This window comes from Equus przewalskii, chromosome 19, assembly GCF_037783145.1.
Source record: "Equus przewalskii isolate Varuska chromosome 19, EquPr2, whole genome shotgun sequence".
In the NCBI taxonomy this organism is placed as follows: Eukaryota; Metazoa; Chordata; class Mammalia; order Perissodactyla; family Equidae; genus Equus; species Equus przewalskii.
Window position 1 is genome coordinate 37,833,140 of NC_091849.1, and position 27,897 is coordinate 37,861,036.

Here is a 27,897-nt window from a genome sequence, read left to right on the forward strand (position 1 = left end):
CTTCTTTCCTCTATATTGGCTCAATCCTCAGGTATCCTTGCTCCACATGGCAGGTCTCTCAGTAGCTCTGGGCTTACATGGTCCTAAGGACATTTGATCTTAGAAAGCAAAGATACTAAGGTAGCCCAGGGAGGCGCTGGCTCTCCCTCAGGCAATCTGAATTCTTGTGGTCAGAGGATTGGGCTCCCTGACTAAACCTAGTTAGTGTGTGCATCTTCGAGAAGGCCTGGGAGAAGGAGACGCAGGACCACCAAAGAGAAACTGGGCACAGCCCGTTACAGATGTCTCCTGTAACAGATGGGGAATCTGACAGACAGGCTAAGCATCTTCCCCGAAGTCTCCAAGCTAGGAGGTGGTAGAAGCCTCATTTGAACTCTAGCAGCTTGACTTTGGAGCCCATGATTTTAGTGTGATGGCTAATTTTACGTGTCAGCTTGACTGGGCCATGACATGCCCAGATATCTGGTTGGACATTCTGGGTGTATCTGAGATTAACATTTGAATCAGTAGACTGAGTAGAGCTGATTGCCCTTCCCACTGTGGGCAGGCCTCATCCAACCTGTTAAAGACTTCGGTAGATCAAAAGGCCATGATACTTTATATGTATGGTTTTGTATGTACCCTAACCAATAATATATATATATACATATATATATATATATATGTTATATATATATATACACACACACATATGTGTATATATATTTCGTATATATCTCCGGAGAACCCTGACTAATATGTTTAGCTATAAGACAATACTGCAAAGCTATATGCATAGATATGGAAGATGTTCATGACATATTTCTAAGTTAAAAATAATCAGCTAGAGTATCTATGTGCTGAATGACCCCATTTATATAACCATATATAAATGAAAAGCTTGGAGGGCTACATACCAAATCGCTAACAAAGGGTATCTCTGGGGGCTGGTATTAGGGAGGACTTTAGCTTTCTCATTATGTGAATTTTTTCCCCCACAAAGGTCAAGTATTTCTGGGAAAAATGATATTTCCACTCTTGAAAAGAAATTTAAAAGTCAGTAAAATCAAATTTTACACCAAGATGGGTGTGAGCAGCAGGAAATCAGCAATCGCTTCATGAACGTGAGAACATGGGACGTGAAATGGCAGCATTTTCTCCTCTCCTCCCCTCTCTCTCCATCACACTATTCATTTTATTTAATTTATTTTTAGTTTCCTGAGAAGGGCTGGAGACGGTATGCTTGGTTGCTCTTCTTTTCCCTTGGCTCTGAAAGTTTATCCGTGCCAACTGGACTGTAAGTGCCTAGAACAATCAAGTGCACATCAGAAAACTCGAGGGCCAGAAGGAACCTTAGAGAGGGCCCGGTTCAGTGACTTTAAAAAAAAAACGTTTTCTTTTTTCCTTTGGAAAACCAAACCCAAGTGAGGAAGAAAATCAGAAACCAGAATTCTTGCTCCAAGAACATGGTTTAAAAGCCACTCATCTAATCTAACCCAATCATTTTGCAGAAGGGTCTCCGGTCTTCTGCTCTGAGTCTATACAGGTGACTTAGATTGTATCTTTTCTGGTCTTTGAGAGGCTTAGCAGCTCCTGAATTAGGCAAGACGACATGTTGTGACTAGGCAGGGTCTCTGTGTCCTGTGCAGGTGAGATGTTCCATTTTTTCTTTCCTGGCAGCCCAAGGCTCTTTACTTCTGTAGGACTATTGAAACTGGAAAGGGCCAGGGTGTTATAGTATAGGGTTCTCTATTCTCAGGAGTGGGTCAGGGTTAAGAGAGACACAAGAGGGGCTGGCCCAGTGGCACAGTGGTTAAGTTTGCACAGTCCACTTCTCGGCGGCCCGGGGTTTACCGGTTCAGATCCCGGGTGTGGACATGGCACCGCTTAACATGCCATGCCGTGGTAGGCGTCCCACATATAAAGTAGAGGAAGGTGGGCACGCATGTTAGCTCAGGGCCAGGCTTCCTCAGCAAAAAAAAAAAAGAGGAGGACTGGTAGTAGTTAGCTCAGGGCTAATCTTCCTAAAAAAAAAAAAAAAAAGAGACACACACAAGAAAGAAGAGCTGGGGAAAATAACTCAGTGGCAAGGCAAGGTGCCTTTGTTAAGCTCCTGGAATTAGGGTTGGGATTAGGTTTGAAATCTAGGATCAAATTTTACAGATAATATTAGGATTAGGATTAACACTGAGGCTAGAGTTTGGATTGGACAATGGGGCTAATACCAGGGAGAATGAATTATGATGATGAAAGGGTTTGAACTGGGAGTTAGAGTCGTGAGGTAAGGATTAGAATCAAAGTTGGAGGACCATCTGCTTTCTCTGAGTCTCTACAAGCTCCTACTTTTTGGTTGTGTCTTCCATGGCCAAGTTCTTTGGACTCAGTATTACCAGGAAAGCAGTGCCTGCGCGCCCCTGCCCTTAGTCACACCAGGATCTTTCCCTTACAGCCTCAGTTGCAACTTCAAGAGTGCTGGCTGCTGAAGCATTAATATCATCCTTTACTAGACCCTACTGAGCTCGTAGATGGCTCCTTTTGGGCCAATGGTGATTGCAAACTGCCCCCAGGAGTCACATCACAGGTTCATCTGGAACATAATCCACACTAGGAAAAGAGTCAAGACAATTATGACAAAAGCACTTCTGCCAATTACCCCCGCACTTTGGTCCCCTAATTTGATGATGCCCTGAAATTTTATGTCCTCTCTGAGCTTTTGGCCAACCAAGTGGGCATATTATAGAAATTGGTTCAAGGGCTCTTCAGAAAGAAACCTTGGGAACTAAGAGTGAGGAGTCAGCCGGCCAGGAACATCATAAAAGGAAGCAGATGTACATTGGGTCTCATTTCATATAACTACTGTGTGATGAAAAATCTTGCAGTGAGTTTCAGTGTCTTCTAGGGAAGGTGGGTGGTGATAGAGACATTCCTTCAGGACAGTGTGATTAAGATGCCAATTCATATACGGGTTTCACATGGATTAAAAAATTATTGTGCCTTTTATTCATTCAACAAATATTTATTGAATACCTTACCATATGTGCCCTGTGCGTTGTGCATATAGCAGTGAACAAAACAAACATGATCTTTGGAGAGGAGACACATAAATAAATATTCAATTATAAACTGTAATGGGTGCTGCAAAGGAAAAAGGTACCACAGAAGATAAAAATGGGGCAACATAATTTTAATTGCGGCTGAGGATCAGCGATGGCTTCTTTGAGGGAATGCCATTGAAATTTAGGCCTGAAATAGTTTAAGTGGGAGTTTGTTGGAAAATTCTTGATCACGTCCATTGTTCTTTACACTTTTGAATTTCAGGCTGTAATTTACTCCTTTTTTGGTCGGTGGTATATACCTTTTGGAAACTTTGCCAAGAACATAACCAACCTTCTTTGAGAACTGCAGGCTACAAGGATGGGCCTCTGACAGCCATGTTTACATTACAAAACAAAGAGCCCTGACTACATACTGCTCCACTGGCTAAAGGTGACTATACCAAGAATAGACAACCTGACATAAGCTAGACCAATAAGGTTCTTTCTGCTGGGATTTGGGATTCATAGATACTAATTAATCCCTGCTGCTTCTTGAAGTGAGGATAAGGGTCTTGATAAATGCTCGTTAAATTGAAAAACCGGCAAACAGACAGGTAGGCAAGCAGTTAAATTTCCTTTTGGTTTTAGGGTTACCTTTTCCATATATAAAAGAAAATCATCAAGATGCCAACAGAGAGTCCCACTTAATCTCAGTTTGTTAAGCTCAAAGGCTGTAAGTCTTTCACGAATATGGCAATTTTATGAAGATTTAAGGCCAATATGAGTCCAATGAAAGCTAGGTGTGCTGTACAGCTTCATCCATTCTCTGAAATTTTGACAGAAATATTTATTGAAGACTTGTGAAAATCCAAAGTCGAAACTAAGTATTACACAAAATAAAGCAGCACTCACATTTGGGGGTACTTTGGCTCTAAATGGCTTGATTTTTGCTATCGTTGTCTTCATCATCAACAGCATCTTTAGGAGGATGCTAAGCTAAACGTAATGCTTGCCCTTTGGAGGCCAAAAGAAACGACACCAACGTTAACAAGTCCACAAAGCATACACAAACAGAATAGTATACCTAGAAATAAAATAGTAATATTTGGTAATAAAATTAATCTAGGTAATACCCTCTGAGGCTCTCTTATCTCCGGCAGGTCGAGGGTACACAGTAGCTACTTCTAAGAGCCAGGAAGACTTCCTGGAAGTAGCAGGAACTTAGAAGGCCTCAGCTGTGGATCATCTCTCCAGGAGGTCTGGAGGAAGTTTCCTCCGTGTTAAAATTAGTCATCAACAATCGCCTTCTGCTCACGATTGGCTGGAGCTCAGACTGAGTTCAGGATCAAAGACAAGAAACGCTCCAGAACTCATTATTCAGTGGCTCAAACTTACTTGGTCACTTATCAATTTCTATCACTGATTTGGCCATAACTCCCTCTAAAAACCAAACATGTCCAGTCTAGAAATTGAGGTTCTCCTAGCCTAGGCATAGGGAGTGGACTTGCGTCTTTGACGCTGGGGGTACCGATAGTGGAGGAGCACGGAACCCGACGGAGACACTACCCTCCCGCCCCCTCCCTTGCTGGGTCGGGGTAGCGGAGGGACATTTCCCATCAGCTCATTGCTACCTAGAGACCAGTTCTCCGCGTGGAACTGGAAGAGTGGGGAGACTGCGAAGAGAGATTTCCAGGTGGTCGGCAGTTTGTGGACAAACGCTCCCTGGCATCCCCCAGGGCGGAGAGCGGCGGGTTTGCAGACCTCCACGGCAGCTGAATACCCCGGGATCCCCGGGAAAACCGAGACCCACTTCCGGGTTTGGAAGCGCTCGCTCCTGGCCCCTCCCTGTACCCGGCTACGGGGTCTCCGGGCGCATGCGCAGCGCTCGGCCGCCGCTCTGGGACTGGCCCAACTTACCCTAAACAACTAATCAGCTCCTCCCCCTCCCGCTTGGGGCGTACCATTAGCGTGTGGGGGGAGGCAACGCGCCCAAGAATACCCAGAACCCTGCTCCCCTTCTTCAGACGGGAGGAAGATAAGTTTGTGTCAGATCTTAAAAGTTCCAAGAATACGAAAGCCTCAGAGGCGCGTCGCCGAGGGAAAGCCCGACCCTCTCGGCTTTGCCCACAGCCCCGCACTCCGCCTTTGAAGCGCTGAACAAAGTGGCACGCCCGGATCCCAGCTGATCAGCTGCTGGGCTTTGGCGGCGGCTCCCCCGGGCGAGACCATTGTGACTCCTTGGGAGGGGTGCGTGAGCAGGGAGGGGGCGGAGCGGCCATTGTCCGGTCAGCGCAGCCTCCGGGGGAGGGGAGGGTGTTACGGAGCGAGCGGGGCCCCGGGCTTCACAGCGGCCGCTGCTGCGCCAGAGCCGGCGGGGGCCGCAGGTCCTTCCCAGCACCGCCGCACGGGACATCACTCTGGCCGGGGCGGCAGTGGGAGCTGCGGAGGGCGCTGGGTCTTCTCTCCTCCCCCGCGGTCCTCGGTTCACCCGCACGCCCCTCCTCCTCAGCTCCCCTCCCTCTCCTCGCCGCGCCTCCCCCGGCCCCCCCGTCTCCTCAGGCCGAGTGGTGCGGCCCGCCTCCAGCTGACCGGCCTGGAATCCCGGCTCGGAGCCCCGGACTCGCGCCCGCCCGCGCGCCCGCTCCCTCCCCCTCCCCCCGCCCCGAGCCCCCGCCGCCGCCGCCGCCGCCGCCGCCGCCTCCTCCTCCTCCGAGCGGGGCCCAGGCCCAGCCGCCGCCACCACTGCCGCCGCCGAGCTCCGCCGCCGCCGAGCACCATGGGAGACGCCGGGAGCGAGCGCAGCAAAGCGCCCAGCCTGCCGCCTCGCTGTCCCTGCGGCTTCTGGGGGTAAGTGCCCGGCCGGGTGGGGGCGGGGGCCGGGGGCGCGGGCGCCGCGGCTGCCCGGCAGGCCTCGGGGCCCGGAGAGGCCGGAACCCTGGGGGCTGGGCCCAAGCCGGGCCTACGGGGAGGGGGCAGGGGCCGCGTCCCGGGGAGGGGCGCCGGTTGGGAAGCTGAGGTGGGCAGAGAAGGCCCTGCCCGGGGTGCGCTGCCACCCTCTGGCACTCGCCTGCCTGAGGCTGGGCCAGCAGGGGCCGCCTGGGCCACGGGGGAGGGGGGCAGGGCAGCGGGGAGGGAGGAGGGGGCGGCGTTGGCACCTCCGGGTGGAGCTGGGTGCCCCCTTCCCTGGGCGTGTGGAGGCCAGCCCTTCCTCCCCCCTTGGGATGAGTTGGTGCTCAGGCACCCGCAGGGTATTTCCTCTGACTTTTTCACCTCCCCTCCTCCCTGTCCCCCGGGAGACTTGCATCATCACTTCCTAAATTATATCCCAGTGCCCCATTTGCTTTTAGGAAGCTGTTCACACGTCACCCATTTTTAACAATCGAGCCCAGAACTCAGGCTGGGCTAAAGTTATGAAACTGTTGAGCTCTCACCTTTATTTAAAACACGTTTCAGAAGATCCGTAAAATTTCCTTGTCAATAAAACACCAAAAAACAAAAAAAATTAAGTCAGCCTGGCTTGGGGACGTGAGAGCCAATTTGCTCAATAGGCTTAAATTCCCTTCCCCCCATTTTTTTTTTAAATGAAAAAAATATTCAGATTGGCTAGCATATATTATTACTTGGCCGTCCTGTGTTCGAGTGAAAAAATATGAGGTGGAAAATCAACTTTTCACCTATAGTTATAAATTCTCCTTGTAACACTTTTGAGTTTCATGGATTGCCATCCCTCTTACTTAACAGGTGCCTCCATCATGCCTTATGACTCTAGTTGTCTTGTAAGGAAACTGGAGACTGTGAAGGCTAATTTTTGTGATTGAGGCTTTTTTTTGTTTTATTTCTCGAACACTTAGTATATTTGGAGGTGCATAGAGGCAGTAAGGAGATGCTATTTCTCGTGAGGACATCTTGGGAAGATGTGTTGAAGTATTTTCTCTTGGCTATCTCCCCGATCTAGGAATGGTTAGGGTACAAATTAAGGCAAGGACTTTTGGGAGTACAGAGAAAGATTAGAAAGTGGATCTTAGTCTAGGTTTCTGTCGAAATTGTCAAATCCAAAGGTTATGACAAAGAAATAGATTACCATTTACTCATCTTTCTGCCTTTTCTTTCTCAAAAAAATTCCCAGAAGGACATTAGTCAAATATAAGTTATGGCATTACCAAAAGTTCTGAAGATGTGAAAATATTTTAGGTTTTATAGTTTTCCCTTTTTGATTTGGAAATAATAGTTGTGTTGTCTGCTAAGTACTTTCATGGACAGTCTAATTCCCATAGGAATCTTTGTGAGGTAGGAACCATTATCTCTTTATTTGTAGGTGGGGAAACTGAGGCTTAGGGAGGGTGGATAACTTGCCCCTTGCACACAGGGACTTTAGGGTGGAGCTAGTGAGCTCTTTAGAGTGCTTAGTATCATCATGTTTATGACATCAGTCTGCTGCCCTGGAAAAATCTTGTGTCACAAGCCTCAGATTGTAACTCATTGTAAGAAGACATGTGGCTCAAAGAAAGTAGCTGCCAATGGCGACTATTGCCCAGGATGTATCAGAGGTCTGTTTCCTGGCAACATGTTTGTGTCCTTGGGACCGTTATGAGTGGAATTCTTATTGAAAGACTTATAGCAAGACTTGGAAACTAAGGACATGGAATAGCCTTTTATCTGTAGTCAGCAGAGTTCTGAGTAATGCTGAGAGAGTTCGGTAGTAGCAGAGAGGAATAGTTACCCTGATGCCATACTTGATCTATAAGCAACCAGGGCATCTTTTTTGATACTTTCAATCTGGCACTTTTAATGAACTGCAGTTTGCTTAACAGGAGTAGTGAGCACAAAACTAATATTTTTTCTGATGAAAAATGTTCTTTTTAATATGTAATGTTTTAACCTTTCCTAAACGTGTTTGTAGGCACCTGTGTAGTTTGAATTTTATACCAAAGTATAATGAAGTTGCCGCCTAGTCTCCGTTATTTAATAACTGACTTTCCCTTACTGCATGGGCTACATTCATGTTATGTTCAGTACGTAAACTCAGAATCTATTCAACAAATGTTTGACTGTCTCTGATCTGCTGGTGGATGAGGGGACACTAGCCCCATTCTTTGGGAGCAGGGGGCATAGAGAAATAAAGTGACGGTTACAATAAGGTGTGTTAGATTTGGTACAGGGTGCAATGGGAAGGACGCCTACCCTAGCTGAGGTGGAGGTGGAGGAAGGTAGCCTGGAGGAAGTGACACCTGCCTAGTCCTGCAGGAAGGATAGGAGAGAATGGAAATGGAAGAGTGTTTCTTTCAGGCAGAAGGAATAGCATGGCTGAAGGCCTGGATGTGAGAGAGAGCACTACAAGTTTGAGGAACTGAAAGTTCATTGAGGTCGATTGGTAGATTGTGAAGGGGAATTGGCTAGAGATGAAGCTGAGATGGTGAAAGAAGTTGGTGATACAGGGCCCCATAGGTAATGCTTAGGACTTTGGACTTTATCCTGAGTCCACTGGGAGCTCTTGAAGAACTTTGAGCAGGTAGTGACATGATTTACTTTAATATGAAAGATTATTGGATGATCTTGAGAGTGACTTGGGTGTGCGAGTATGATTGTGTGCGTCTGTATGAATGTGGTGTATGTATGTACGCAGTGTATTTTGAAGTACAGAAGATTTGTCAGGAAGGGTAATCCAGGCCAGCGATGATGGTGGCCTACACCTGTATAGTGGCCAGGGAGAATGGAGAGAAGTGGACAGATGTGAAAGCCATTCAGGAGATATCTTTTGCCTTTTCCTTTCATGAAAATGAAGATGAGTATGTTCCATAAAAACTTCAGTCAGCATAGCAATCTGTGGAAGCTGTAGGTCTGTAAAGTCAGCTAGCCAGGGCCCACACCCAGCCCTTTGCAGAGGAGCCTTTCAGCAGAATGTTCTGGCACCAGCAGAGTAAAGGCAATTCTTTTAGGATTGCTCTTGTCTCCAGTGACTTAGGCTGTAGTCCTTGCTGCCCAGCATTGTTTAGTCAGGACACCAGTCCGTGGAGCTAGGTTAAATAGGAGAGGTTTGAGGTCTGGTGGGAACGCAGTTATGAGAATGACAGGAGGAGCGTATGATGCAAATGTGTTAGTGCTTAGAACACTTTAGAAGTTTCTGGTTCTCTCCCTCTTGGTTTATATTGTGTTGTATGCAGGTAACTGAGTTACAGTTTTAGAGAGAGACCATCTCTCTCCACTGAGAAACTTTGCTGTCTTGGAAATTGTTGAAGATTTACCTCTTTATAAAAGTTGGAAGTTGTTTGTATAGTACATACATACAGTGTTTTTAGGTTAATGACCATAAATAGTTTTTTCCCTGAGACATGGACTTAAAACTTTTAGTGGAATATGAGCATTTTCTTGGCTCATTTTAGGCATTCAGTAATCATGCAAAAACATATAAGTTTGTAATTGTCAAATCAGAAATGAAATAGTTACATTAGTATGTTTAGTGTATTAGTACTATTAGTACATTTTGTTTAGTTGAAATATATACATACACGAAAGCATTTTTAAACTATACACATATAAGTGGTATTAGTTGAAGCCACATTTTCCACTGTTTAGACATTTAAAATGTACTGACGCATGTAGATTCTTCACAGATATTTTCAGAAGTTGTTGAAAGAGCAGGCCTAAAATGTTAAAAAAAGATAGGAAGAATAAGACAGAAGATACTGACTGTATTATAGGATAATAGGATAATTAGGTAGGATGAGGAAACATGGACTTTTTTTCTACTTCTACTTATTAAGTATAAAAATCCATTACTGTTATTGATACTTTGCTTTTACAATTGGAAACAATCTCTATCACAATGTAATATTATGGAAACTTTGGAAGTATTTCTTTCATAAATAAGCTTAAAGTATAGTAGACATAAATCTTGAGTCTGGTATCTAGGGAATAATGGAGTATTTAAATATGGAATTTATTAGGTAAACTATTCATTGTTTTAATAAAAGAGCTCTTCTTTCTAGTCATGTCATAAAAGAAATATTACAAGGTACATTTTCTTTAGGGAAACAGATTTTATTAGTATTTTAGTTTTGTGATCTATTCTGTTGAAGCATTTAACTTACCAACTAAATCTGTTAGATAATGATGTATTTTAAATAAAGATGGGGTTAGGCAGAGATCAAGAGTAGTCTCACAAAATAAATTCCTTTCCTGGAATGGTTTCTAGTAGAAAGTTGATTGAACATATAACGTGATTTGTTTTATTACATTTTACTTTTGGCAATCACAAGATACTGACTAGTTAGCTTAAACAGAATCTTTCTGTCTATCTATATTTTTTCTTTTATTTTCCCTGGGCCTAGGCTTTGGGAGTTCATGTGGAACGCTGTTTCTGTCACTTTGTGAGTCATCTGGCTAGCGTGCTTGGCTCCCAGCAGTGTGTGGCCCTTACACTCGTTTTGGTTCTTCAGTCTCGGTCCCATCTTCTTTCCCAGTTGGGACATGTTGCCACGCTTCAACCAGCTTAACCTGGGCTTTCAAGTTGATGAGAACACAGCATGAATCACTAGTTAATCAGTAGACTGTTCATTCCAGTGATGTCACTAATTATCCTTTGATTACAAAACCCCCTTAAACATTCTCTTAAAAACAAAACAGCTTGTTTGTGCAGTTTTACTTTGCATCTTTGAGTATTGTGTGCGTCTGAAGATATGACATGATTTAAATGAAGTATTCACTGTCAGTACATTTATCTGTTTGCTCTGTTTTCCTGATTACATTTGGGGGCATCCAGAAAATATGAAATTTGACTCTTTGATGTGATGGAATACTGGGAGATAATTTTTTTTTGAGAAAACGTCGTCTTTGTTTACATTGGTTTGAGGCAGTAGCTTTTTATAGTTAGATCCAGTGAACATGTAGGACATACGCCTCTTTTGTATTAACCTCTTCTCCCCGTTCACCCTTCTCCTTCCCCGTCCTCCTTCCCATTCCAAAAAAGAGAACTCAGCACTTTCAGTTGTACTAAAAAGTTTTGACTAAAAATCTCTTCATAATCTTAAATGATATTAAAGCTTACATTAGTTTTCACAAATTAACCTTTTCCTAGCTGGAAAAATCACAAGGCTAAGAATCCTCTGAAATGAATAAAGTCCTTAATATTTAATACACCAGGGTGTTTCTTATTTACTGAGAACAAAGTACTAAGAGGGTGAGAACTAATATAATTTGAGTTTTTTATTAGGTCATAAAAAGGTTGTGGCTGTGCAAACTGTTAGAAAATTTGAAATCTTACGATTATCATAGATGAAGATTGAGGTTAAAAATTCCTTTTTCTTTTTGAAGAAAGGTGAAGTTTCATGTCTCATCAAAGCCACGTGTACAAAGTGATTGGTTGCCACCCACCACTTGTATAATTTTAATGAAACGCTTAAAAAATCGTCCAGATTCAGGCTTGTTGTGGGACTTTGTGTCAGAGTGATTTGCAAAAGAGGCCAGTCATTCCAACTGGGTGGATGACACTGATGTCACTCAGTTCTATGAGGGGCTTTGAGAAACAGGTTGACCTGCTTTGGATTGGGTCCTTGTGTAACAAGAGTATGTTGCTGAATGAGGTATTTGGACATAAGGAGGAAGTTTCCTATATGTGTTAAATGCAGAAGAGAGGTTAAGCAACTTTTTTTGAAGTTTTTTAATAACGGGAATCTAAGACTGTATTCTAGAATTATGCTGTTATGGTAGTCACTAGCTACATGTAGCAGTTTAAATTCATACTAATTAAAATTAAATAAAATAAAAAATTCACTTCTTCAGTTACAATAGCTACATTTGAGGTACTCACTAGCTCAGTGGTTAGTGGTTACCCTATTGGGGAACACAGATATAAAACGCTTCATCCTCCCAGAAAGTTCTGTTGGACAGTGCTCTTCTAGAATGTTGACCTGATAGGCAGCCAGGATTTTCAATCCTGTTTTCTTTTTCCAGTTTTATTGAGATATAGTTGACCGTTAAGCCTATTTTCTTGTAAGTTCTCCAGATCCCTTTTTTCTCATATTCTGAAAATGAGGGACTTGTCTAATTTAGCTCTAAGTTTCTTTCCAGCTGTAACATATTTTATTTCCATTGGGAGCAAGCAATGCTATTGTTAATCTAGATTACTGGGAACTGCTCCTTTGATCAGTTTTGGGAATTAACATTTCAGTACAAGTTAGTTTATAATTTGAACGTTTTTTTCAGGTTAACTTTTGAGTCAGTCATCTTTGCTCTTAGTACTATTAAACTGGCAACCTCAGAGGCCTATACAGGGAAATGTTGGACTAAGAGAGAAATAGATTTTCTTTTTCTCTTTAGTGAGAAGATTTTTTGAAGCTGTTCACTTTGGACTGTAACTTTTGTAGAGGAATAGTATTTGTTTTCACAAATGTAAATCTCATATGGCAGCTTTTGATATGTGATTAGGGATAAGTGCATTGGATTTTCTGGTAAATTCAAGCCCCTATGTAAAGAGGTAGGTGGAGTGTATTGGCATATCCTGCAGCAGTGGGCAAAACCAAACTGATCTGCTATGCACCAGGCTGAGGTAATGGCATAAGATGAATGAAAATGCTATGTCATCCTTGAGGCCAGGGGACAGAACTGCAAACAGTGCTGGATATCTGAGGTTGTGGCTACAGCTGTTAACCGGGGGAAGAAAGAATGCAGTAGGAAGAAGATCCAGTACTAGCTGACTGCTTCTGTTCTTTCAGCTGTACCAGATGTCCTGGACCATAGGCAGATGCGATTTTGTATTAGGGCAGAAGAATGTCCTGGGAGAGGTCACTGATGCAGCTTGGCACCTACCACTCTGGTTGGTGGAGGCGGGGATAGGAGTAGGGGCAGACCACGTCACACCACAGCATTTTGTGTTTCTAGTTTGTGGACAGGCTCTATTTAGCCCCATTGCTGCCTCATTAATGACCTGGGCAAGAGTAAAGTTGGTGACGTTGTACTTGGGACCTTTTGGGGAGTGCCTTTTCTCATTTCTTTCTGCTAAAGTAGAGTGGAATGTAGTAACAGCTGTTGATGTTATCTACTTCTTGGACTCTTCTATACTGGTAAGTTGAAGTGCATTTATATAAAATAATCACACTCCCAGCCACACTTCCTGGAAGTACTCTGACCGTTCAAAAGCATCACAAATACTCTTCTTGCAGTCAGGTTCTTTGGCCAGGCATTTGTTTTTATATTATATGCTTGAGTTGGTAGCATTCCTGAACATGGTGTGAGGAAGTTTCTGTAGCTTATGGTACTGAACTGGAAGGGTGGGAGCAGGAATTTGAACACAGTTTGGGTCGATGGCTTTGCTGATCATGTCTTTGCTTTCAAAGTCTCTGCCTATTTCAGGTCATCGTTTTTCAATTTTCAACCCTTTCTTGGGTGCCTTATATGGATAGATGTGTTGGCAGTGTTATCTCCTGAAAGAATTCTTCTTTGACATAACGAATGGGACATAATGTAAGTTGAATAATATAGTCATTCTTAAACTGGCCATAGTAATTAGCAAGAAATAATATAAGATAAGCTGGAGGTGGAAGGTGTGGTGTATTTCAGTGTGAGTTGTTTCTGGATTTATGATCTTTTGGTTTCTGTCCTGGGGAGTTATGGATGGTATTCTTCATTTTCTTCTTTAGATGCCACTCAATCCAGAAACCAGTTTTTCAAGTCTTTGTGTGTGTGTATATGAAACTTCGCATGTATTACAAAATCTTCACAGTGTGTCACTTTATACAGTTTTATCTAATTTGCTTTTCCCTTTTAATGTAACACAAAGCTGTGCTACTCACCTTTAAAAATAAAGGAGTGGGGCTGGCCTGGTGGCGCAGCAGTTAAGTTTGCATGTTCTTCGGTGGCCTGGGATTCACCAGTTTGGATCCCGGGTGCAGACCTCCACACTGCTTGTCAAGCCATGCTGTGGCAGGTGTCCTGCATATAAAGTAGAGGAAGACAGGCATGGATGTTAGCTCAGGGCCAGTCTTCCTCAAGAAAGAAAAAACCGAAAAAACTAAGGCATATTAAAAAAAAAATGGAGTGTTCTGTGGATGTTGATCCACAAAAATGCTTGCTTAGGGGAACTTCTGTTTTGTTCTTTTATTGATTGGGGGGATGTGTTCGTGTTATCTCTAAGGCCTGTATTTCCTGTTTCTGTGGATAGGTCACTGTTGAGTAGCTCTCCCTGTCATCTGTGTCGTCACCACCCCCCCTTCCCCCCCACTACGGTAGCACTTCCAAGATGTGTTCAAACCATGCATTTTATTTGCAAGGCTAGTCTTTCTCTTCAGTGCATACTGGACAGGATCTAATCAAGGAACAGTTGCTGTGCCTTTAATGATAAGGGGACAATTGAGTGAAAGTGTGGAGTGTTGCACGTTGTGTATTAGAGTCTCTTTAGGGGTTTATAATCTCAATAATGTGAGTATGGATTAATTTAGAAAATGATAACCATAGTAAAACCTGTTATATGGAAGTATGTGTCCCTAAAGACTGCATTTTCTTACTTTTGGTTTTAGACTGTACAGTGACTAGATATTTGAATCCCGTAGTTGAAAGCCTCCTAGCTTTACCTGAATAGTTTTCATTGTAGATAAATTAGATTCTTACATTGTATGTGTTTTTGGTTGAGCTAGGGACGGGAAGAATGGACTATGTTGGTTTTGTGTTTAAACTTGGGGTGCAGAAGAAGACAGATATGTATCAGATACCAGATTCAGAGGAGAGTTGGAAGAATGAGGACACAGAAGATTGTCAAGGGAGGACTGGAGAGCAAGGGGGATGGGGAAATGAGGATGTCAGTAGGGTGATGAAAGTGGGGTAATTAGGAATGAAGATGCTTTGTGGTCACCAGCACCAATTTCTAGTCAAAATATTAGAGGTGGCCACGTCTGTAAGGGCTAGAGAAATTAATGTGAACAGGTGGTGGGTAGGATTCAAGAAAACATTCTGTCTTATCTTGGAGTGAGGAGTGTGAGTCCCCTGGGGTCTTACAGAGAAGTGCTAAAGATCATAGGATGAGATCTGTGGTATAAATTTCAAACCTAAGTTTAGTGGAAATGGCAGCAGCTTTCAGCAAAATTGGTGTTCCATCTGTTAGAACTCCATGGGCTCTTTCATCTGCTCAGCCCAAAGGCACCTTCTCAGCTAGTTAAAGGATGGTATTTCACTGTGTCTCTGTGGCATGCCTCGGAGACTCAGTCTGCTTCTTTCCTTTTCTGATATTGCCATGACCAACTCCTTTCCTTGGGACTGATTTTTCTTCTCCCTTTTCAACCTCCAAGCCTAGTGGAGAGTTCAGCAAAGTTTCACGCATCTTCAGCTGTTCTTGGAAAAAAAATTCTCACAAGCACTTCTCGTTTAAAAGATTTTGCTACTAATACATATGAGAGAGGTTACATTAAATCTTAAAGAATTTAATAATAGTGTCACCTGGGGAATAAGAGCTTTCTCATTTGCTGAGAGGCTAATGAATGGCCCCCTATCATCAAACCCAGTCTCTTCCAAAACACCCCCAAGAACGAAGGGCATGCTGATTTCTTATCTCCAGAAAACCAGCTGAGCTCACTGGTTAGGCATAGGCTTTGGAATCAAAGTCCTGGGTCTAAAACCTGACTTTATAACTTTCTATTTGACTTTGGGCAGTTTGTCTGCCTCTTTATCTTTAAAAAAGAATATCTTAGAGTTGCTTTAAGGTTTAGTGAGTTCTAATGCCTGTCAAGCCCTTGGCACAGTGCCTGACCATGGTAATTACATCTATTAAGGGCTAACATCCCAGCCTTGAATGAAGGAGCATTAGTGGCAGATTAATAGACGCAGGAGTATCTTGCCTCATCTGGGCAATTTGCATTTATGGTAGTCTCCAGACCAGTGCCACCTAGTTAGTTGATGAGGTTTCTGACCAGCTTTTGGGCCGTTTGGGTATTTTCCACAGCCAGTCCCTTGTTCAGCAAGCATTTGTTAAGCTCTCTCTTGTGTATCTTGAGCTCTGCTAGGCATGATGTACCCTGCTCTGGCCTCTGCCCTAAGAAAGCTCACTGTCTAGAAGAGGAGGCAGACTAATTGACGAAACACTGTGAGGAAAGTGCTTTCGGAGATCATCACAGAGGGCTGTGAGAGCACTGACGGGGCATCTTACTGAGACTGGGAGTGGAGGATGGCCAGGAGGGCTTCTGAGGAGATGGTGCTTTGGCTGGGTATGACAGATGAGCAGGAGTTAACCACGTGAAGTTGGTGAGGAGGGGCTTTCCTGGCAGTTCAAACACCTTGTGCAAAGGCAGAGAGGAGTGGGAAAGCATGCTGAGTTCAGAGAATTGCAAGTACAACGCACTTTGTTAGCTGCAGTGTATGGCAGGAGGCAAGATGAAGCTGGGGAGTTGAGCAGGGGCCGGTTATGAAAATACTTGATTTCTGTGCTCTTGAGTTTAGATTTCATCCTGGAAGCAGTTGGGACCATTTAAGGATTTTAAGCATGGATGACAGATGATATTTATATTCAAAAAAGTTACTCTGGTGGCAGTGTGGAGGAGAATTGGAGGGTACAAACATGGAACCAGAGTCCACTTAGAGCGTTTAAACCTTTTTGGGCTTTGGCAATTTGATGAAGCCCAGGGACCCCTTCTGAGAATAATGCATAAAATAAAATGCCTGTGATTATGAAGGAAACCACTTGGAGCTAAATACACTTTTATCCATGGACTATGGGCTCTATGGACCCTAGGTAAAGCAACCTTGAGTGAATGGTCTAGTAGGAGAGCTGAGAATGAATGTATGCTGAAATCTGAGTATTTTAGTCCATTGGGGCTGCTATAAGAAAATACCATAGACTGGGTGGCTTGTAAACAATAGAAATTTATTTCTCACAGTTGTGGAGGCTGGAAATCCAAGACCATGACGCTGGCAGATTCGGTGTCTGCTGAGCACCAGCTTCCTCATTGACGCTGTCTTCTCCCTGTAACCTTATTTGGCAGGAGGGATAAGGGACCTCTCTCCAGCCTCTTTTATAAGGACGCTAATCCCATTCATGAGGGCAAAGCCTTCGTGATCTAATCACCTCCTTTGGGTACGTTGGGATTAGGATTCAACATATGAATTTGGGGTGGTCTACAAACATTTCAGTCCATAGCACTGGGGTGGTGAGGACTGGAGAGAGGAGGGCTTGAGTGTAACAGCAGAGATATTGGTTGGGAGATGGGGTGGGGGACAGAGAGGAGAAGAGAGGCAGCAAGATTTCCGACATGGGAACTGGGTGAAAGATGGTGTCAGTTACATATGGTGGGTATAGAAGTTCTACTTATAAACTGGTTAGATTTTGAAAGGTCGTTTGTGAATCCATTTTTTCCTAAGTCCAGAGTGAAATTTTAGAAGCAACAGCTAGGGGCTGGCCCGGTGGCGCAGCAGTTAAGTGTGCATGTTCTGCTTCGGTGGCCTGGGGTTCGCCGGTTCGGATCCCAGGTGCGGACGTGGCACCGCTCATCAAGCCATGCTGTGGCAGGCGTCCCACATATAAAGTAGAGGAAGATGGGCACGGATGTGAGCTCAGGGCCAGTCTTCCTCAGCAAAAAGAGGAGGATTGGCAGCAGATGTTGGCTTAGGGCTAATCTTCCTCAAAAAAAAAAAAAAAGAAGCAACAGCTAATGCCATCTGTGAGTGGTGTGCAGTTTTGTTTGGTAGAAGACACTTTATACTTTGGAAGGTTTTAAGTTGAAGTGATTCTGTCTGAAAGATAATGAGTAGGTTGTAGGGAAGAGATGATTAGTTTTGGACAGGTTGAGTGTATTTTTTGGTGAATTAGATAGTACGTTAGTGTACTTTTATTGTATCTTTTTTTAATGTAACTTTTTATTGAAGTATAACATACATAGTGAAAAACACATGAATCTTAAGTGTATAGTGAGGTAAATTTTCACAAAGTGAATATACCCATGTAACCAGCACATGTATAAGAAATAGTATTCCCAGCCCCCAAGAAGCCCTCTTATCCTCTTCCAGTCACTGCCCCCTCCTCCTCAAAGGTAATTACTGTTCTGACTTCTAATGCTATAGAGTACCTTAAAATTTTTTTCCTTAGGTCTTTTTTTCCACTTTTTTATTGAGGCATAACTTAGTTTACTGCTCACAGTTCAAATATATACTTTGATGAATTAAAAAAAATTTTTTTACAGCAGTTTTAGATTCACAGCAAATTGAGCAGGAGGAACAGAGGGTTCCTTTATATGCTCTGTTCCCACACATGCACAGCCTTCCTCACTGTCACGTCCACTACCAGAATTTGTTACTGTTGATGAACCTACATTGACACGTCATTATTGCTTAAAGTCCGTAGTTTACGTTACAGTTCACTCCTGTTGTTCATTCCCTGGGTTTTGACAAATGTATGATGATATGTATCCACCATTATAATATCATACAGAATAGTTTCACTGTCCTAAAAATTCTCTGTGCTATGTCTATTTGTATCCCCACCCCCCAGCAATCATTGATCTTTTTACTATCTCCATAGTTTTGCCTTTTGCACAGTGTCATATGATTGGAGTCAGACAGCGTGTAGCCTTTTTATTTTGTTTTTATTTTTATTTTTTTTTTTAAGATTTTTAAAAATTTTTTTCCTTTTTCTCCCCAAAGCCCCCCGGTACATAGTTGTATATTCTTAGTTGTGGGTCCTTCTAGTTGTGGCATGTGGGACGCTGCCTCAGCGTGGTTTGATGAGCAGTGCCATGTCCACACCCAGGATTCAAACTGACGAAACACTCGGCCACCTGCTGCGGAGCGCGCGAACTTAACCACTCGGCCACGGGGCCCCTGTGTAGCCTTTTTAGATTGGCTTCTTTCTCTTAGCAATATGCTTTTAAGGTTCCTCCATGTCTTTTCATGGCTTTTAGCAATGAATAATATTCCATTGTCTCGATGTGCCACAGGTTGTCAATTCACCTACTAAAAGACGTGTTGGTTGCTTCCAAGTTTTGGCAATTATGAATAAAGCTGTTATAAACATTCATGTGCAGGTTTTTGCCTGGACATGTTTTCAACTTGGAGAATTCTAAGGAGTGTGATTGCTGGATTGTGTGTTAAGCCTGGGTTTAGTTTTGTAAGAAATGCCAAGCTGTTTTCCAAAGTGCGTGTACCATTTTGCATTCCCACCAGCAATGAATGAGAGTTTCTGTTGCTCCACATCCTTACCAGCATTTGATGATGTCAGTGTTTTGGATTTTGGCCATTCTAATAGGTGTGTAGTGGTATCTCATTTTATTTTGCAATTCCCTAATGATATGTGATGTTGAGCATCTTTTCAGATGCTTATTTGCCCTCTGTACATCTTCTTTGGTGGGATGTCTGTTCAGGTATTTTGCTCTCTTATTGTGTTTTAAGAATTCTTTGTATATTTTGGATAATGGTCCCCTGATTATCGGATATATCTTCTGCAGATATTTTCTCTGTGGCTTGTCTTCTCATTCTCTTAAGTGTGATGAATTTTTATGTACACCTTGATTTTTTTTCACATATGTGCATTTGAATAATTACCACCTACCCAGACTGACATATAGTTAGTACATTTCCAGCCCCCTGGCAGTAGTCTCCTTGTGCCTTACCCCAGTTGATACCCCAACCTAAAGGTTACATAGGCCTCTATGTGACCTCTGTCACCATAGATTAGTTTTGCCTGTTTTTGAATTTTATGTCAATGGAACCATATAAGATTTACTCTTTTGTGTTGGCTCTTTCCCTTAGCCTTGTGAGATTCATCTACATTTGTGTAGAGAGGTAGTAATTTTTCTTTGGTTTGTGGTATTCCATTGTATGAGAGCATAATTTATCCATTCTACTTTTTGGTTTGGGGGTATTATGAATAATGCTGCTGTGAACATTCTTGCATGTGTCTTTTGGTGGACATAAGCACTCATTTCTCTTTGGTATATACCCAGCAGTAGAATTGTTGGGTTATAAGGTATATATATATATATATATATATATGTTTAGATTTAGTAAATACTGCCACTTTTCTGAAGTGGTTGTATCAGTTTATACTCCCACCAGCAGTATGTGAGAGTTCTGGTTATTCCATGTGTTCCTCAGTCTCTTCTTAGTTGTCTGTAGGATTATTACATTGTGGTTTTAATTTGCATTTTCCTGATGACTAATGAAATTGAGTACCTTTCTTTGTCGGCCATCTGGCTAAACTTTGTTGTGAGATGCCTGTCAAACCTTTTGCTTATTTTTCTTTTGTGTTCTCTGCTTTTTTCTTCTTCATTTGTAGGAGTTCTTTATGTATTCTGGATACGAGTCCTTTTTCAGATAGCATGTAAATATACCTATATAGTTTTGTAGTATCTTTTAGTTCCCTTCATTTTAAAGATTGGCACCTGAGCTAACAACTGTTGCCAATCCTCTTTTTTTTTCTTCTTTTTGTCCCCAAATCCCTCAAGTACATAGTTGTATATTTTAGTTGTGGGTCCCTCTAGTTGTGGTATGTGGGACGCCGCCTCAACGTGACCTAATGAGCCGTGCCATGTCCGCGCCCAGGATCCGAACCGGCGAAACCCTGGGCCGCCGAATTGGAGTGCGAATGGGAACTTAACCACTGGGTCACGGGGCCCGCCCCCCCCCCCCCTTTTTTAAATTACAAAAGGAATGTGTTCATATACTAAAAAATTCAAACAATGCAAATGGGTATACAGCACAAATGGGTAGAAGGTCTCCCTCCTACATCATACCTTTAGTTCTACTTTAGAGTGAGACTCATGGTTAAGTTTCTTGAATATCCCTCCAGAAGTTTCCTGTGTATACACTGCATTTATCCTTTTTTCTAACACAAAAAGCAGCATACTGCACACTGTGCTGTACCTTGCTTTTTTTATTTAATTATATTTTAGAATTCTTTCCAAATCAGCATATACATTTCTTCCTTCTTCTTTTAAATGGCAGTACTGTATTCCAGTAGTTGCGTGTGCTAGATTTAATTTAACCAGGTTATCTAGTCACTTCTTGGTGGGTACTATTATTATTATTATTACTATGCTACAAAAATGGTGTCAGGTATGTTGAATTTTAGGGCTTAGGACCATCTATATGTGTAAATGCCTTAGACGTCCAAAGTTTAGGAGAGAGGGTGAGCCAGGGCTATACCATTTAGGGTGACATGAGTGCATAGGTCATAGCTGAAGCCAACGGAGCAGGTAGGATCACATAGGAAGTGCTCTTAGACCACTGGTTCTCTTTGGAGTAGGGATGTGGTTGTCGGAATCACTATGGTAGGCTTTTCTAAAAAACACATTACTTCTGCTTCGACCGGCTCCGTTTTAGTCTGTCCAAGATGGTATCTGAGAATTTTTTCTTCTATCCCTTGACTTCTACCCCTGTGTCACTTTGCTTTGGAGATCCAGTGATTTAGAGTGAGATTATAGCTGAGGTTGGAATCCTGAGAAACACAAGTATAATAAGGAGTTTGGGATGGAGATGGATGGACAGAGATAGGAGAAAACAGGTGAGCTTAGGGTCACTGAAACCATGAGAGGGAATAGTTCAATGAGGAGGTGGCAGTAGGTTCATGCTGCAAAGAGTGGTCAAGTAAGATGATGATTGGGACTTCTCTGCTGCTTCAAATTGCTAGAAGAATATAAATAATGCTTTTTAGTTACATTGTGCATCTCAGCATTGTTCTGGCGCAGCATAATACCAAGATACCTTTTGTGGAAAATTGCCATAATGACATCGCATGTGTACCAGAAGTTAACAACTTCTGTTAATGATCCAAGAATCTGTAAATCATGCATTAAGAAACTTGTTTTGAATCTATTTATAATTTTAGTTTCTATTAATTTTCTTCCAGTCATAAAATTATTTAAGTTTTTACATTAGATTTAATGAAAAGGAAACTTGAACTTCTAACATTTTAGGGTTGAAGAGGTACTTTGTCCTTATAGTCTCTAGGTTCTGGAAGGCAAGACTGCATTCACCTCATCTGTCTTATATTTTACTTAATTTTATAGATTTAATCCTCCTCTCTTAGCTTTTGTTTTTCTAGGAAGAAGTCCCTTTTATTTAGTCCGGACTTTCGTTTCTGTAAATATTCAGATGTCTTTTCTGAAGTCTTTCCAATTGTGTATGCTTTTTGAAGTATATCTATGTTACTGAAAAGACACTAAATAGCCCCCTCAAATCCCCCCGTATAGGGATGGGGTAGAAAGGAACTGATCAAGTGGGAGGTAATAAAATTTATTTCTTAAAAATAAAGCTTAATATATATTAGGAAAAATTTGAAGTAAGATGGGCAGATTTCTGGCTGGTACTGGTTTATACTGTTTCATTCATGATTATGGGTTATATGTGTCATTATGGCAGAAGAAAGGGCATATTAGTCCACATATAGTGGGATTGAGAGTTAAGGTCAAATTGCGTTTTTCAGATATTATGTATTAATGGTAAGAATGTTGATGTAAAATACGTGTTAATGGTAAGTATACACAAAGGTACATTTTAAATTTGATTGGGGGGCTGGCCTGTTGCCAAGTTCATGCACTCTGCTTTGGTGGCCCGGGGTTTGCTGGTTCGGATCCTGGGCGTGGGCCTATGCACCACTTATCAAACCATGCTGTGGCGGCATTCCACGTAGAAGAACTAGAATGACCTACAACTAGGATATACAGCTATGTACTGGGGCTTTGGGGAGGGGAAAAAAAAAGAGGCTGATTGGCAACAGATGTTAGCTCAGGGCCAATCTTCCTCACCAAAACAACAACAACAAAACTTAGAAAAAAATTTGCTTAAAATTATATGGATACAGTTTAATAGTCTTGTATAATGGCAACTTCCTGTTGCTTCATTTAAGAAATGTCCCAGGCCAGGAGGGTGAGGTTGAAGCTACTTTGACTCGCTGCTGCTTTACAACATAGTGACAGACAGAAGGGCCCTGTGCTGCCATGTGGGCCATGGTGGATCTGCAGACAAAGACAACTTTCTGTATTTTAACCCCAGAAAGATTAACAAATTGGTGCTTGGGAGGGCTGCTACTGCTATTTGTTTTAGCTGAAACCTTGGGATTGTCATTTTCAAAAGTTTTGAAAGGGGATTGAAAATTTTTGGATATGACCATGATGCTACAACATTATTGAATGTAGAAAGTAAGTTTCAATTGCTTTGTTCCTCATCAGTTTTTTTTTTGCTTACTTTATTTATATTGAGACACGGTTCACACACTGTACAGTTTATCCTTTTAAAGTGTATGATTTAGTGATTTTTTAGTATACTTGGAAAGTTGTGCAACCATCACTGCCATCTAATTCCAGAAAATTTTCATGTCAAAAAGAAATTATATACCCATTAGCAGTCACTGCACATCCCTCTCTCACTCTGGCAACCACAGATCTACTTTCTGTTTTTCATTTGCCCATTCTGAACAGTTCACTTAAATAGAATCATAAAATGTATGGCCATTATCTCTGGCTTCTTTCACTTAGCATAATATTTTCAAGGTTTCCGTGTTCTAGCATGTATTAACACTTCATTTATTTTTATGGCTGAGTAATATTCCATTGTATGGATGTACCATGTTTTGTTTATCCATTCAACAGTTTGTAGACATTTGGGTTATTTCTGCTTTGGGCTATTATGAATAGTATCACAAACATTTGTAGACAAGTTTTTGTTTGAATACATGTTTTCACTTCTCTTGGGTATATACCTAGGAGGGGAATTGCTGGGTCATATGGCAACTCTGTTTAACTTTTTGAGTACTACCAGTTTGTTTTCCAGAGCAGCTGCGTCGTTTTGATTTCCACCAGCAATGTATGAGGGTTCCAGTTTCTCCACATCCTTGTCAACACTTGTCATTGTTCTTTTTATTTTTTGGAGGAAGATTGGCCCTGAGCTAACATCTGTGCCCATCTTCCTCTACTTTGTATATGGGACGCCTGCCACAGCATGGCTTGACAGGCAGTGTGTAGGTCTGCACCTGGGATCTTAACTGTCGAACCCCAGGCTGCTGAAGCAGAACGTGTAAGCTTAACTGCTACCCCACCGGGCCAGCCCCCTTACTGTTCATCTTTTTGATTATAGCCATCCTACTGATTGTGAAGTGATATCTCATTATGGTTTTGATTTTCATTTGCTAATGGTTAATAATGTTGAGCATCTTTTCATGTGCCTATTGGCCATTAAAAATGGCTATTCAAATCCTTACCCCACTTTTTAATTGGGTTATATGTCTTTTTATTATTGAGTTGTAATAAGTTCTTTATATGTATATATTCTGGATACTAGTCCCTTATTAGATATATGATTTGCAAATATTTTCTCCCATTCTATGTAGGTTGGTTTTTCATGTTTTTTTGAGGTCGTGTCCTTTGAAACACGAAAGTTTTTAATTTTGATGAAGTCCACTTTATCATTTTAATTTTTTTAGCTGCTTGTGCTTTTGGTGTCATATCTAAGAAAATGTCTAATCCAAGATCACTAAGGTTTATAACTTTTTTTTTCTAATGGTCTCATAGTTTTATCTCTTACATTTAAATTGATGATCCATTTTGAGTTAATTTTTGTACATGGTGTGAGATAGGGTTCTGACTTCATTCTTTTGTATGTGGATATTTAGTTGTCCCCATACTGTTTGTGGAAAAACTGTTCTTTCCCCAATGAATTGTCTTGGCAGCCCTGTCAAAAATCAGTTAGCATAAAGGTAAGAGTATTTCTGGCCTCTTGGTTTTATTCCATTGATCTTTATTGCCTGTCTTTATGCCACTGTCTTGAGTATTTACTTAGTAGTTAAGTTTTGAAATCAGCAAGTGTGAGTCCTCCAGTTTTGTTCTTCTTTATGAAGATTATTTTGGCTATTTTGGGTCCTTTGCATTTCCATATGAATTTTAGGATCAGCTTGTCAATTTCTGCAAAGAAGCCACCTAGAATTTCAAAAGGAATTGCGTTGTATCTGTAGGTTAATTGGGGAGTATTGCTTGTTAACAATATTTAGTCTTCCTATCTTTGAACATTGGGCTATTGTTCCATGTATCTGTGTCTTCAGTTTCTTTCAACAATGTTTTATAGTTTTCAGTGTACATGTCTTGAACTTCTTTTGTTAAATTTATACCTATTTTGTTTTGATACTATTATAAGTGGAATTATTTTCTTAATTTTATTTTCAGATTGGTCATTGATATTGTATAGAAATACAATTGATTTTTGTGTATTTATCTTGTATCCTGCCAGCTTGCTGAACTTACTGCATACACCCTCATGTCATTTGCAAATAGCGATGGTTTTATTTCTTCTTTTACAATCTGGATGCCTTTAATTTATTTTTCTTGCTTAGTTGCCCTGGCTAGAACCTCCAATACAAGATTGAGTAGAACTGTTGAGAGCAGACATCCTTGTCTTGATTGACAGCTTTCAGTCCTTCATTATTAAGTAATGAAGTTAGCTGTGGTAATGATGTTAGCTTTTTTGTAAATGCCTTTTATCAGGTTGAAGTTCTTTCTATCCCTAGTTTGTTGAGTTTTTTCTTTTTTAATGAAGAGTATTGGATTTGGTCAAATGCTTTTTCTGTGTCTATTGGAATTGTCATGTGGTTTTTGTCCTTTAGTCTGTCAATACGTGATCTATTACTTTGGTTGATTTTCAGATGCTAAACCAGCCTTAGATTCTGGAGATAAATCCCACTTGGTCTAGTGTATAATCCTGTTTATGTGTGGCTGGATTTGGTTATACTAGTATTTTATTGAGGAGTTTTGTATCTTTTTTTAATTTTTTTGAGGAAGATTAGCCCTGAGCTAACATCTGCTGCCAGTCCTCCTCTTTTTGCTGAGGAAGACTGGCCCTGAGCTAACATCCATGTCCATCTTCCTCTACTTTATATGTGGGACACCTACCACAACATGGCTTGCCAAGAGGTGCCATGTCCACACCTGGGATCCAAACTGGCAAACCCTGGGCCACCGAAGCGGAACTTATGAACCTTAACTGCTGCGTTGCTGGGCTGGCCCCTGTATCTATTTTTATAAGAGGTTTTGGTCTCTAGTTTTCTTTTGTTGTGACATATTTGGTTTTGGAATCAGGGTAATGCTGGCCTCATACATTGAGTTGGGATATGTTCCCTCTTCTTCCATTTTTTGGGGAAAAGTTTGTGAAGAATTGGTATTAATTCTTTAAATATTTGGTAGAATTCATCATTGAAACTGTCTGTGTCTGGGCTTTTCTTTGTGGAAAGTTTTTCTATTACCAATTCTCTATTTCTCTGTTGTTCTTCTATTCTTTATATCATTACTTTCTGCTTAAGTCTTTATTATTGCCTTCCTTCTGCTTGCTTTAGGTTTAGATTGCTCTTTTGCTCATGTTTTAAGGTAGTATATTAGTTTGACTTGAGATTTTTCTTTTTTAATATAGACATTTACAGGTATAAGTTTCCCTCTAAGCACTGCTTTAACTGGATCCTGTAAGTTTTGGGATGTGGTTTTCTTTTGTCTTTTTTTTTTTTTTTTGACGAAGATTTGTCCTGAGCTAACATCTGCCACCAATCCTCCTCTTTTTTTTTTTTTTTGCTGAGGAAGACTAGCCCTGAGCTAACGTCTGTGCCCATCTTCCTCCACTTCACATGTGGGACACTGCCTCAGCATGGCTTGAGAAGCTGTGTGTAGGTCTGCACTTGGGATCAGAACTGGTGAACCTTGGGCTGCTGAAGCAGAATGTGTGAACTTAACTGCTGCATCACTGGGCTGGCCCCTGGTATGTGGTTTTCATCTTGGAGTATTTTCTCATTTCCTTTGTAGTTTCTTCTTTGCTTCAGTTTTTTTTTTTTTTTGGAAGTATTAGCTCAAATATGCATTAATACTGGAAGCGGTAATCATTGCTACCATTTACTGGATGCCAGTCACTTATGTGTGTTATTTTCCTAATACTCATGGGAATTGTGTGGTTGGTGGAGTAGTGGTTTCCTGTTTTACAGACAAGGGAACTGAGGCTTAGTCAGTTTTCCAAGGTTTTACATAGCAAGTCAGTGGCCCAACTCTTTTCAGAGCTTGTATTCCTCCCACTGTGCTACACTTCCACTCTAAACTACTTGGAAATAGTAGTGATTCCTTTAAATAGAATGTTAAATATATTTTCATAATATGCAGGCAACAGCAGGTAGCTGGACTGCATTATTTAATACTTACCATATTCTGTTCACTATATGGAATGCCATCCTTTCTTCCCTTTAAACATTTGAGATTTAGATTTTTACTCCCCTAACTGTTACCAGAACTTTGGCTGGGCTTGGCTTTTAAATGTGTATGTACTTTCTTTTTTCTTTTTTTCCTTTGGCAAGGAAGATTGGCCCTGAGCTAACTTCTGTTGCCAATCTTCCTCTTTTGCTTGAGGAAGACTGAGCTAACATCTGTGCCAGTCTTCCTTTATTTTGTATGTGGGACGCCACCACAGCATGGCCTGATGAACGGTGGATAGGTCTGTGTCTGGAATCCAAACCCGTGAATGCCAGGCTGCTAAAGTGGAGTGTGTGAACCCAACCACTATGCCACTGGGCTGGCCCCTTTAATGTGTGTTTTGTGGGAGCCCTGCTAAATCAAGAAACAGCTTTAGATGGTATTTTGTATTCACATTCTGATATGAAAGATAACTTGTGTCCACAGTTTGTTAAATCTTGTTTTAGATGGGCCATTGGTGTGTTGAAGATCAAATGTTTAAATATTTTCATGTTTAATTTTTCTGTACAATTGAATTACTTGTGGGACAAGGAAGAGCCTATGTTGACCCTTTGAAAAATTAGCCAAAGGAATTAGCCTGCATTTCATGCTTCTTACCAGATTCCTGTTATTATAGGATTGTATAAGGGATACATTTTTGTATGCTTTGTAATTAATGATGGTGGAGCACATTATAACTAATCAGTAAATACTGAATGATGAAG

The 27,897-nt window shown here is 41.6% G+C and overlaps 1 protein-coding gene and 1 long non-coding RNA gene across 3 annotated transcripts in view; one reads left to right on the forward strand and one right to left on the reverse strand.

The window, feature by feature from the left end:
• Nucleotides 1-3,144: 3,144 nt before the first annotated feature.
• LOC103565094 (uncharacterized) lies at nucleotides 3,145-4,990 on the reverse strand. Its single transcript, XR_548205.2, has 3 exons — nucleotides 4,646-4,990; nucleotides 3,927-4,028; nucleotides 3,145-3,840 (listed from the first exon to the last, which is right to left on the reverse strand). It is a non-coding gene; the product is annotated as an uncharacterized lncRNA (long non-coding RNA).
• A 190-nt stretch (nucleotides 4,991-5,180) lies between these two features.
• Nucleotides 5,181-27,897, forward strand: part of ZFAND3 (zinc finger AN1-type containing 3) — a 311,278-nt gene continuing 288,561 nt past the window's right edge. For both annotated transcript variants that reach the window (XM_070586016.1, XM_070586018.1), the window contains exon 1: nucleotides 5,181-5,861. In XM_070586016.1, coding sequence (XP_070442117.1) covers nucleotides 5,791-5,861 — 71 coding nt within the window. In that variant the 5' untranslated portion in view covers nucleotides 5,181-5,790. The remainder of the gene's footprint in view (nucleotides 5,862-27,897) is intronic.